Source organism: Montipora capricornis, chromosome 13 (assembly GCF_036669925.1).
Source record: "Montipora capricornis isolate CH-2021 chromosome 13, ASM3666992v2, whole genome shotgun sequence".
Lineage (NCBI taxonomy): Eukaryota > Metazoa > Cnidaria > Anthozoa > Scleractinia > Acroporidae > Montipora > Montipora capricornis.
In genome coordinates, this window is record NC_090895.1 from 1,849,593 (window position 1) to 1,862,092 (window position 12,500).

General features: G+C 37.4%; 4 protein-coding genes and 1 long non-coding RNA gene across 5 annotated transcripts in view; 1 reads left to right on the forward strand and 4 right to left on the reverse strand.

Annotated features, from left to right (window-relative positions):
- Window positions 1–1,695, reverse strand: part of LOC138028300 (TNF receptor-associated factor 4-like) — a 230,650-nt gene extending 228,955 nt beyond the window's left edge. Inside the window, exon 1 of the mRNA XM_068875786.1 lies at window positions 1,655–1,695. The gene's annotated coding sequence lies outside the window, so the exon portion shown is untranslated. The remainder of the gene's footprint in view (window positions 1–1,654) is intronic.
- Window positions 1,696–3,353: 1,658 nt separating this feature from the next.
- Window positions 3,354–12,500, reverse strand: part of LOC138030343 (PCI domain-containing protein 2-like) — a 282,269-nt gene continuing 273,122 nt past the window's right edge. The window contains exons 5-6 of the mRNA XM_068878269.1: window positions 5,691–5,817; window positions 3,354–3,443 (exon numbers count right to left, since the gene is read on the reverse strand). Coding sequence (XP_068734370.1) covers window positions 3,354–3,443; window positions 5,691–5,817 — 217 coding nt within the window. The remainder of the gene's footprint in view (window positions 3,444–5,690; window positions 5,818–12,500) is intronic.
- LOC138029388 (uncharacterized) lies at window positions 6,835–8,995 on the forward strand. The gene is made up of 2 exons (XM_068877140.1): window positions 6,835–7,007; window positions 7,199–8,995. Exons 1-2 carry the CDS (start codon window positions 6,835–6,837, stop codon window positions 8,970–8,972), a joined length of 1,947 nt encoding a protein of 648 aa, XP_068733241.1. The 3' UTR covers window positions 8,973–8,995.
- On the reverse strand, window positions 9,249–10,811 carry LOC138029389 (uncharacterized). The gene has a single exon (XM_068877141.1). It carries the CDS (start codon window positions 10,809–10,811, stop codon window positions 9,264–9,266), a length of 1,548 nt encoding a protein of 515 aa, XP_068733242.1. The 3' UTR covers window positions 9,249–9,263.
- LOC138028304 (uncharacterized) overlaps window positions 12,108–12,500 on the reverse strand; it is a 4,573-nt gene continuing 4,180 nt past the window's right edge. Inside the window, exon 3 of the long non-coding RNA XR_011127615.1 lies at window positions 12,108–12,214. This is a non-coding gene — a long non-coding RNA (uncharacterized lncRNA). The remainder of the gene's footprint in view (window positions 12,215–12,500) is intronic.

A 12,500-nucleotide genomic window follows, 5' to 3' on the forward strand; every position in this document is an offset into this window, starting at 1 on the left:
TGGATCTTTGTTTATTACTTATTTTTTACTTTATTATATTTTTATTAAACATTACTATAATTAATGTAATTAGTTACTATCTACAATACTAAACATAAGCACAAACAAACAAACTAAGAGAAGAAAAGGAAAGAAAGAAAAAGAAACAAAGGTTAAGGATAACAAATCATTTCCCATTTTTTTACATTGATTTAAAGTTTGCTCTCTGCATAAATATGTTTGAAAAATTAATGACAGTTGCTTCAATTTTGACTAAAATGGCCATGAATATCCATTGCATGTCATAAGTTTATGAATTCAAATAATTTATATATATCCTGCGACATTTCGCCACAGACTCTAAAAACACTTTTTTACAAAATTATAGTACTGTTACTTTGTTTTAGCCAAACGTGATTTCCTACAGGAAAGTGCATCATAACTAGATGAAACACAACACGAAGCACGACATCGTAATATTAAGGATGAAATTAAAAAAATACATGGCAAAACCAAAACAGCAAAAATATAAATATATACTGCATTTGGTGCAAATTTACAATTATTATTTGCCATTCAGCTAAATATGCTTGCAATTTGCAAAGGTTGTGAAATTCCAAAAAGGGCCACTGAAGAAGTCCTTTTTTTTCTTTTAAAATATCTTTTACCAATGGGCTGTGAGAAACACGCTTCTTAAAACTTTCAAATCAAAGTCCCTTTGCAAGACTGAAGATAAACAATAATGTTGCTAGTTAAGAAGCTCCACTATAATAGAAAAGAGAGAATTAGGTGAGTATTATCAACAAAGATAGAGAAACAACCAATCACTTTTCTTTGTTGAAATTAAGGATTGAAATGCACCAGTCACTACATTCAATCTTATTGACGTCATGGCCTTTGTGAGAGATAACCGATGTAGTTTCTACTGCCCAATCACTTAAACAAATCAAAAGTGGTTCAGCATTGCCTGTGATCTTATCGACAACGATATTTATCATCGCAGTGGTCAAAATGTTGTGGACTCACGAGGCGCAGCTGAGTGAGTCCACAACAAATTTTGACCAATGTGATGACGAGTATTTTCATTTTTATTTTATTATATTTTTTTTTGTGATGACGAGTATAGTTGTCGATAAGAGTACAGACAAAGCTGAACCACTTTCCATTTGTTTTTTATCACAATATTCAATGCCAAAAAAGTGTTTATTTCAGAGCGTGACCTAAATCATGACAAAAAGAAAGAGCAAGCCTCACAATACGATTAATTTATTTCCCAAAATGGGTGTTCCTGATTGGCTATTACATTGCATGACAAATTGACATGAGCAATGTTGTGTAGACTCTTATCAACAACAGCAAATTACCCAATCAGATTGCAGGATTACAAGCAATCATTGTGGTAAAAAATATTATTGTCTAAAATCAAAGTACCTGGCTTGAACTCAGATTTAAAAAAATAAAATAATAATAATAATAATAATAATAATAATAATAATAATAATAATAATAATAATAATAATAATAATAATAATAATAATAATAATAATAATAATCATACTTTATACATGCAAGACTTGACTTGCCAAAACAATCAATGTCTGTCGAGGTATGTTGTTCCTGAGTGCTACTACAATGATCATTAGGAGTCTGAACAGCATGGTAGTTTAACACTTACAGGTAGATTAAGAAGATCTCCCGTCGCAATCACACTGGTTACCACTGTTGTAACACTTCACCGTTAAAGAGAGAACTGTTCTTTTACACGCTCTGTCCGGGTACACCTACAAAGAAAATGTTTTGCACTCAACCCTAGCTACTGCAGGAGACAGATTCCAAGCTCAAACTGAATGGCTATTACAAAAATTAATGTTGGCCACTATTGCTGAATTTGGGAAACGTCTTGTTGTTTCAAGCGCTTCAAAGATCAAGAAATTACTTCTCTCTTTTCTTCATATATTTCAAACAATATGTTACTAAACCAGAAAAATAACATTGAATTTGAGGCCTTCATCTCAAGCAGGTGACTGTTTCTAGTTTAAAGTACTTCTTATTGAATGGCCCATCATTACTATTTCAAATCTCCAGAGAGATGGGTCAAAGAAAAAATGACTAATATTAAACACACTCGCCTGTGGATACTTAATGTGTGTACACCACTTATTTAGCAGAAGATATCCAGGTTTCAGACTACTTTATAAATGTGTCTTGTATAGTTACATGTACTATACGAATTACTATACTATGCTATACTATACTATCCTATCCTATCCTATCCTATAGTATTTTATAAGTTATACTATACTACACGATACGATACGATGCAATGCGGTGCGATACGATACGACACGATACGATAAAATCAATCTCTCCTTGACCAAGCCTTTCGGGACCTACTGGTCAGTTATGAATGCCAGTCATGATGCACTGTAAAATCTAAAAACTGTACTCAGAGAAACCCATGGGTGGCAATTAAAGCTTAAAAAATTTGAAGAAAATTAAAGAAAATTGAAGTTTCTTTTAAAGTTTTTAAAAAGTGGAATTTAAAATTTTCACCACAACAGTACAACAATAATTATTATTATATGAAGCAGAATTTAGTTTTACATGTAAAAGGTTACTGTTCAAAGTACAATGATGGAAGACGAAACTTACAAAATTAGAGGAACAGAACTGTGCTGCATGTGCAGCACGCATTTTATTGCCGTACTTTGCCTGACAACAACGTGAAATCACCAAATTTGAGGTTTTAACGACTACGTGAGCGTACAAATGCGAATCTTTCATTCCATATTTTTAATCTGAAACCGCTCGTATAAATTAAATTTTAGGACAATTCGCCCACATTGTACGAAGTGAACGAGATGTATAAACCGCGAAAGATGAAGTCCCTGTTACACTGTGCAATTTTCCGTGCAACTTGTCTCGCAACGCCATTTCTACAAACGTTCTCGCATTACGAGACCAGCTCCGGTTTTCCGGCCCTCTCCTCAAAAAGCAACATTTGACTTGATTTGAGATAACTGTTAACTTCAGTTTACAGTGTTTCCAATTGCTGCTCCAGCGCTGGGACGACCAGACACTTAAATAAAGTTCATTTCCTTTCCTTTCCTTACGGGTGTTACACTGAGCAACGTTTCATCAGGTGCAACGAACATTTTCAGTGGCTGGTGCCGCAAACCGTGAAGACGCAAGTTGCAGGACAGATGTTACACTGCACAATGCTTAAAAAACTCGTTGCAACCGTTACTTTCTGCAATGCTGGATTCTGCAACTGGTCTCGCAGCCTTTTTGGCCGTTGAACGGTATGTTATACTTTCAATGATTCCTGCAACTTGTCTCATAACGGCATTGCGAGACAAGTTGCATGAAAGTTTTCACAGTGTAACAGCACCTCTAGGATTGTGCAAAGTTACATTTTGAAGAGATGTCATACAGTATGTGCTCAGGGCATTGTCAAGGAAGTACTGTAAGGAAGAAATGGTGAGTGATTCTTGAGCAATGGAGGCCAAAACATTGTTTTTTTTTATCAAATAACCTTGAACTGACACCAATGATGTAAGATTAAAGGTTTCAACAAATGCAGACAAGGGTTATGAAGTCTGGACAAGCCCTCAGCTTCTATGATGCTGCTGCATGATAGCAATGACAAGACAGTGATAGTATTATTGTCGAAAATACAAATAACATTGTTTCCTATTAAAAAATCACTGTTTAATTTCTCCACCAGTAGCACACAAAAAACTCTTTCAAAAAGCGACCTAATGCCAAAAGCAAAAAACATTGTGCTAATCAAGAGGAATAGCTCAGTCGGTTAGTGGCAGCGTGGCCTTCGACCCCATCATTTGATCGACGTTTTTCGACTTTTATCTGATCCATGTACATGTAGCTGTAGCTTTGAATACCGTAAAACGGAGCATTCACAGAGGAAGAGGAGGTAAAACGTGCGCACCGAGGGCCACAATTTTGACTGTCACATGTCACCCTGAGGCTCGTAAAAATAACTTAAGGTCATTTACCTTAAGTTAGTTTTTAATAAGATATTTTGCATGACAACACTCAAAAGAGCAAAATTTTGTAACAATGACGAAAAGTAATAGATAATTTTTTTCCATTGTATGAACATACCAGTTTTCATCTTTCTGACTCTGGAAAGCATGGGTGAAAGATGTTTCACTTGTTAAGACAAAAAACTTGCAAAAAAGAAATAATTATAGCTAGAACAAATTACTGGTTACTCCACTATACAATCTTACTTTTCTGCCCTTAAAATTCTGACATCTAGACTAGTACAGGTAAAGTTTCAAGGTGGTAATTAATCATTCTAAAATTGATTTCCAAGTGCTATTATTTTTATCTTTTCATGTTTTTTTCTTTTTCAATAAATGTGGATAACTATCAACAAGGATCAGCCTGTCGACAACACCACCACTACACTTCAATTACATAATTTGTACACAATTTCTGAAGCTGCCAACTTGAATTAATCCCTACAGAAGTATACCCTCCAGTCTCATTTTTTAAGTGCTGGTCAGTGCTTTGTTTTATTTGGTGGCTCCAAATGGAGCCATTTGTTTTCAAACTAAGGTTACCGACATGTTACCAACAGATCACCAACTGTCGGCCGACTGTCGACCAACTGGTAGTCTGTGTTTGTGGCAAAATCTGTTGGCCGACTGTTGGCCGTCTGTTGGCCAACAGTCAGATGACCGACAGCCGACAGTCGGCCAACAGACAGCCGACAGATGGCCGACAGTCAACTGACAGTCGACCGACAGGTTTTTTGGGGAGCTCTTCTTCACAATTACCGAGGATACAACCACTTTGAATATGTCAGGGCTCGAAATTGCGACCAATACGGTCGCATTTGCGACTAAATGTTTCCCTTTGCGACTAAAATATCTGGAGAATTCGCAAATTTGCGACTTGTTGTCAACTTCATTCTTTCGAAACAAAAGGATTAGCAGTTGCCACTTTGCTGCTACTTTTGCTAAAATAAAATAGAAAAATAAATAAATGACAAAATTATTTTGTTTCTCGCTGTGAATTTTCTCTGAAGGTACGTAGCGTAATTGTATAGTAATTTAGCTGCGATGCTACGTGCACAGCTCCATTTCTTCGATCATTCGCCATTTTCAGCGGTTTCTTTACACACAAGTATTGCGGGCTCATATTTTTTTGCTAAACCACTGACAACACAATGCAGCGCGGCGATTTTGCGACTAAATTTTCATATCTTATCGCAAAATGCGACTGGATTTTTTCGTTAATTTCGAGCCCTGTATGTGACCAATTATTATGAAACTTGTCTACAAGATTAGGTCAGGAATAAAACTTTACATGTATAGCTCAGTTACGACTATGAAATTGAACTAAACCAAATGACTAATTATTGTACACAAAAGATTTCGCATCAGGATCAATTAAAAACAGTACTTTCTTTCAGCTTAGACTGGCTCACAGCCTGTCCTTCTTTCACGACAACTAGGCAAGAATTAATTTTAACCCTAGCTGATTTAAACTCCCAACTTTATAAGAGCCCATGGAACAAAAAGCTTAAGTACAAGAAATCTCAACATTGGTTCTTAGTGAATTTCCAGGTAGAGCTTTGCATCTGAATGAAATGATGGGATTTTCTCCATATTTTGGTTTCTACACTGGAATTACATTGGGCTTATAAAAAGTGGTTTGCACAATGATCACATTAATCTTACCTCATCTCCTTTGTGCAACAACACATTATGTTTTACAGTTAATTTATTTATGAAAGGATATTGAACAGCTACTGACTGGGCTGCACGTGCTTCCACATAATCAGCATTAGCTACAGCCCAAACTGCCCTGAGAATACACATAATTAATTAATAAAGTACATGTTTTCAAAGATTATACAAACAGGTTGTACTGAGTAGATCCAGGAAATCAAAATAACCCATTGGGCAAACATCCTTTTTTTGTGCTGTGAACCCATAGTTTGTCCAGTATAAACAAGATGGATTGTACATTAAAGTGCCCCTAACTAGCTAAAAGTCCAATTTCAGCAATATAAAACATGCATGCTAATTGTTAATCAGTCAATATTTTGCTTCCAAAAGGCAGCATGAGATTTTTTAAATTGACAAGGTTGCACCTATTTGTTTGAAAAATAAAGCCATGGGCAACAAAGTAGTGGTGTCAGTAGCACACATGCTAAATATGGCTGCAGTGAGCTTGCATAAACTAAACTTAATACCTTGAGAGCCACAATGCAGCACTAAGGATCCCTTTTTTGAGCGCCTAAAAGACCGGCAATTTACAGAGACTACCCATCTTGGTACTCCCCTGTACAACCAAAGCCACTCTACGAAAACAATCAGGCAGTGGCAGATTGGGATGTACCAGTGTACGCCTACCAGACAAGCAGTGCACACCAACAGAGGAGGCCTTAGGATCATTGACTAGCAGAATGTTCAAGACAATCACTATGCTGGAGATTAACTGTCCCTAGGCCAAAAATCAGCAAACGCCCCCTTATGCTGGGAACTCAAGAAGCAATAACAAAGCTATCAGATTGACCAAGTTAACATCATAATGGATGTCCTGAGCAGGTATTCAAAGGGACTCAGAAGTGCAATGAAGAAGCTACTGGAAGGACGCATGCAGTAGGGAGGTGCTGAGCTGAATGCAGAAATCCATTTTGTGTGGTAATTTGCAAGATCCTTCAAGGTCTTATGCTAGAGTCTATAAGAGAGTCACAAACAACAACACACAGATACAGACAATAGGACTATACACCCTATGCAAAATGAAAAGGGACTGGGAGCGATACGTGCGAGAACGAGGCTAGTTGGGCCTTGTTCTGTTTACTCGTGGTAAAATATGGCTGCTGATCAAACTGTAAGTGCCAGCCGTCTTTCCGAGGGCGATATACCAGGAGCATCTCTTCAAGGACGAAATCCTACAACACTCACCACGGATGAGCTTCGCTTTTGGTTAAAATGTCGTGGCGACCCGGCAAAAGGATTAAAAACAAAGGCACAGTTAGCAAAAAGGCAAGTAAGCTTATCGATGTATTTCTCAGTAGTCGTAATAATAAGGGCTTTTTTATACTGTACTTGGTTAAAAGGATTCGATATTTAACATTTCTTATTTCTTATTTCAAGTAGAGATCAGGAGATTTAATGTTTATTTCCGTCGCTTACCTGTTTCTGCACAATTAACTGGTGTGCTAATTTTTCCGTAGAGTACTTGAATATGTGGCTTCTGGTCGTGATAAAGATGTTGTGGATCCGGACAAGAACCTTATTTACACGCGTCGAAAGCAGAGAAAAGAAAAATTACAAATTCGATATGATCCGTTGCTAAAGGAAAGTACTGTAAGGTTTCCATCGACTGGGTGGTCAACAAGCTTACAACGAATGCCATTGTTTACAAAGGCAGAAATGGATTTGCATGTCTCTCAGTCTGGGAAAAACATTGACCGAAGTAAACAGAGCCATACAGTTCCAACAAGCATGAAAAAAGCCAAGACGTTCCTTGAAGACGAATACTTAAAGGACGTAGTTGCTGCTAGTGACAATGAATATTTCTTTTTTCAATGTTTGTGTCATCATAGCTTTAAAAAAAATGAAGCCCCTCATAAATTAAAAGTTGCACTTTGTTTAGTGAGTGGAAGTGTAAAGTATGCTTCATGTACGTGCGTGGCGGGATCTGCTGGCTTTTGTAATCATGTACTTGCACTTATGATGAAACTTTGTAAGTTTAGCTTGTATAGCTGTCAAAATGTCAAGGAGTTGGACCATGAATCTGATATGGCACAACCTAAGGCATGCACCTCCAGTTTACAGCTGTGGCACAGACCTGCAAGAGGGGAAAAAATCAAGCCCCAACCTGTCATGGAACTCAATGTAAAGAGGTCCAAATTAGATAGTGATTATGATCCTGATAGTGGTGTGAGGTGTTTATTGTATGAAGCTAGGAAAAACTTGAGCACACAAACAGCAGATGAAGTTATGTTGAAAGACAAGCTTCAAAAGATCAATCCTAAATTTGCCCTGTCTCAAATCATTTCTCCTGGTGGTACTAACTTACAGGAAACAAAATTTGGAAAATCTCCGAGTGGTTCATATGCAAGTTATCAGTTACAGTTTTCCAAATCCAATTTTCAAGTTTTCTGCAATATTGACTCAGTGCCTAGAGCAGACGGCAATCATGGTAATGATGACCAAAATGCTATATCTGCGTTTCCTGCATTTCCTTTGCAACATTCTGAACAGTACAAAAAGCCAGATGGTTTGAGCAGGAACCAAGAAGCACTCCTGGATCATTTGACTGTTGATGAGGTAAAGCTCAATAACATAGAGAAGACTACAAGAGAACAAGCAGCCTCCCAAGAATGGAATGCTGAAAGAAAATTTCGGTTTACAGCTTCTAATTTCCACACCATTGCAAAAAGGAAAAGAAATCATGCCTCTTTAGTAAACAATCTGCTTCATCCCAAGCCATTTACTTCCAAGCAGACAGAACACGGGAAAACCTATGAACCTGTAGCCTTGAAAGAATATGGAAAATATATGTTTGCAGCTAGGAATCCAGTTACAGTGTTAAAAAGTGGCCTTGTTGTGAGTATGGCCTGTCCAATTTTGGCAGCATCGCCAGATGGCAAGGTCATTGATCATAGTTGTAGTAAGCCTTTTGGACTAGTAGAGGTTAAATGTCCCTTCACTAAGTTTCATGTAAGTCCTTTAGATGCATGTGCAGATGAAAGTTTCTTTTCAGAAAATGTAAATGGACAGCCAAGACTGAAAAGGGGACATCAGTACTACTTTCAAATACAGGGTCAACTTGCTGTTACAGGGGCTAGCTGGTGTGATTTTGTAATTTACACCAGCAAAGGCATGAGTGTAGAGAGGATCACATTTGATCCTCAGTTCTGGGACACATTGAATGAATGCCTTAAGAACTGCTACTTCAATCATTTTATAGAGCCAGCCGCTTTAGAATTCTGTAAACATTAGAAAAGCGTGTCATTGTTGTTAAATTGTAGCAATGACACATATGTCTAAAACAGAGTATCAACCTTGATGTCTTTCAAGATAAAACTTTTGTAAGATTAGTTTCTTTATTCTCAGTTCTTGAGCACAATGACTGTACGAAGATAAATGACAGTTTACTAGCTCCTAGCGCACAAAGATGCCGAAACCCTAGTTTACCAAATCTGTGCTCTTTCTGAGACATAACATTAGGGTCTGGCGCTTTAATTAAATAATGTTGTCTTCTGTAGAAGGCATTATTGCTTTGCCTAAATGTTACGTGGAAATAAGAGGATCGTGCATGTTACACAAAAAGGCACAGACACTCCACATTTGATTTACCACCCCAAATAGACTAAGTGGTACGACACTATCCCAAATGCGGAAGTTCTTGACTTTGTTAATAGCTCGTTCGATATGTATTCTTACCGAGGCAATTTCCTGGGTCTTGATAACATCTTGTGCTGTCATTTGGGTATACAACCCTAGAAAAGGTGGAATGTTTAGGTTCACACCCAGTGGAAGGAGATCTTCAATTGTAAAGCCTTTATCGGCCATCACAGTGTCACCTTTATCAAAATCTAACTTCAGAAAACCACTTCTCTCAACAATTTCGCGATCGGAAATACTTCCACTGTATAGTTGACTGATAAAAGTTATAGCTCCACTAGGAGCAATTCCAACTAAGCCTTTCAGAGTTACGTGGTTTTTATACGAGCTGAACAGTTTCGAATTCAAAAGAAGGCTGGAAGGCATCTGACATCTAATCTCTGTGCAATCGATTATTACACGGGTGGAAGAGTATTTGTCTTTAAAGCTGTCTGGCATAGTAACTGTAACAACCTCCTTATTTGCCCATATAGATACCTGACCAAATTTAAGATACAAGTAATTTATCCAGGACAGGAATATCCTGCTCACTGTTGACTGAGAGATATGAAACAAGTGAGCCAGATGCTTTTCTGCAAATCCCCTTCTTAGTCTGCAGAGTACAAGGAAAAACTCCTCTCTTGCTTCTAAGCTCCTTTTTCTACCTTTGTGAGTGCATTCCTCTGGTTCCTCGGTTTCATTTTCGTTCTCATCATAAAAACGCTTTGGGACACTTCTTTCTTTTGACGAGCAGTACCTAATGTTCTCCCCATTCGTTCCAGTGTTCAAAAATTCATATACAGCATTAAATGTAGCAAAGTTAGGAAAGCCGGTGTAAAAGGCGATGTCCTCGTCAGAGGTAAAATTTCCCAACTGAAAAACGCGAGAATCTGCAAGACCCTTCTGACGTTTCAAAACTCCTATTTCAGCCTTTAGCGAAGCATTTTCAAGCTCCAAACTCTTCAGTTTTTCGAGAAGTTCTTTGAAATCTTCTGTCGTGTTTACTTGCGTATCCGTGTCGTTTTGCACGTCATGATCAGCAGAGCTACCAGCCGCCGATGAAGTGCAGTTATCACCGTTGGTTTCAGTTGCACTAGTTGTTTGAGATACTATCAACTCTGTGTCTGTATTCGACGTAAACATACGTTTCTTAGGAGGCTTTCTCTTTAGCGGAGAACTTTGTGACCAAGAAAAACGTGACGGCACGACCCCTTCCCTGACATAAATACGCTGGCCTCCGACAGACTTAACAAAGTCCTCAGGTTTAAAGTGACGAGAGCAAATCTTTGTGTTTTGGTTGACAGTAAAATCCTTACATTCGTCGCGACGAATAGCATGCAGCCAACGTTTCTTGAGGTTCACATCATCTGGAAACTTGAAGTAGGAAATTTTCTTTCCATTTTCAGTCCTGTACAGCTTTTTGGTGCATTTGGGAACACAACAATTTGCCGGCATATTTAAAATTTGGCGCCCTTCGCATCAGGCGGCCATTTTTTCTTGGCCCAACTAGCCTCGTTCTCGCACGTATCGCTCCCAGTCCCTTTTCATTTTGCATAGGGTGTATACAAGAATCTATAGAAGCTATTTGAAGGACAACATTTTCTTTAATTTTATTTTGTTTTATGGTAATTATATATGCAGACATGGCTAGGTATGGCTGCACTGCCGAGCTCGTGGTTTAAATTCAGATCTGGCATCCAGATGTACATGTAGCTTACTGCCCATATAATGTAATACAGTTTTTTCCTTCAAATCTAAAGCTGTTGACATAATTGCTGTGCACAACTGCTCTTCTCTCTGAAGAGAGAGGACAAATCATAGCAACTTAAAGCAGATTGAAATCTCAGTCTTTGGTGAGATTGAAACAATGGACGGAGTAACCATGCAGACTAAAACCCCTTGAGTAGACGACTAAAAGAACCTACACGAAGCCACGTCAGTGGATAGAATCCACCAAACATTAGTCAAAGTAAAGTGCTGGAACCAGTAATCCAACACTTCTCCCATTAATTTTATATTTTAAACCTCTTTTACCTTAAGTGGGCTGCAGTCATCTCATCGTACGGTTGTTCGAACCACTTCTCACATTCTACCTGGGGTATCTGGTAACTGCAAGGTGAGTATAAGTACAGTACATCACCATCACAGCTTACAAATACATTTAGGGAGCAAATTATTCTGTATTTGATTGAAAATTTGATTCAGATACAAGACATGGAAGCAATTGAATTTGAATTATTGTGAAACAAATTCTCAGCTTTTCAGAGCTGCCTAAGAGTTCTGAACTATCAACTTAAATAATATTATTATATCTAAACCTTGATATAAGAAAGGTAACAGTATAAATTACCCATATTTACTTCATATATTTAGTTAGGTTTTTTTTTTTACAACAAATTGCTCGCATATGTGAGAAACTACATTATCACACAAGAAACGATTCAATACAGTATACATATCCAAGCAGCCATGCAAACTAACAATAAAAATTATCCATTTTCCAATTACTATTGCTACCATAACTAAAACAACCCAAACTTTCACAAAAATGCTAACCTTAGGCTTAAACATTATTTTTTAATGTTAGCATTGGTAAAGATTTGGGTTCTTTTAGCAATAGTGAAACAATGACCTGCAACCTGCAGTTTATACCTTCCATTGTTTTGTACCATTTGGAGCCCATATAATAAAAGACTAAAAATAGAGTGTGACCTTGTCTACTTCAGCACTAACCAGTTTGGAGAATTAAACGTCAATACTTCTGGTTATGGCCTTTAGGTTACATAAAACACATTGTGAACTTAGCTCACCTGGAGCCTTGAGCTTGCTACATGAGGATGGTGAAAGGAAAACAGTTCCTGCAACATTTACAAAATCATTATTACAGTATTTAGGATAGTATACTGATTTGAATGAACATTGAGCACACAGATGTTTGTTTGATCAATGTTCTGCAAAGGCTTTGATGAAAATATTCACGATTTTTACTGACAATATCATTCACATCAATAAATTCTCCTTAACACCTTTGGTGATAAAAAAACAAGTAGCATTCAAAGCCAATGAGGTTTAGACTATTCAATGGTCATTTTCATGTTCAAGATCAAGGTAAGACATACACATGCACAATTTTTTAAGTGCCCC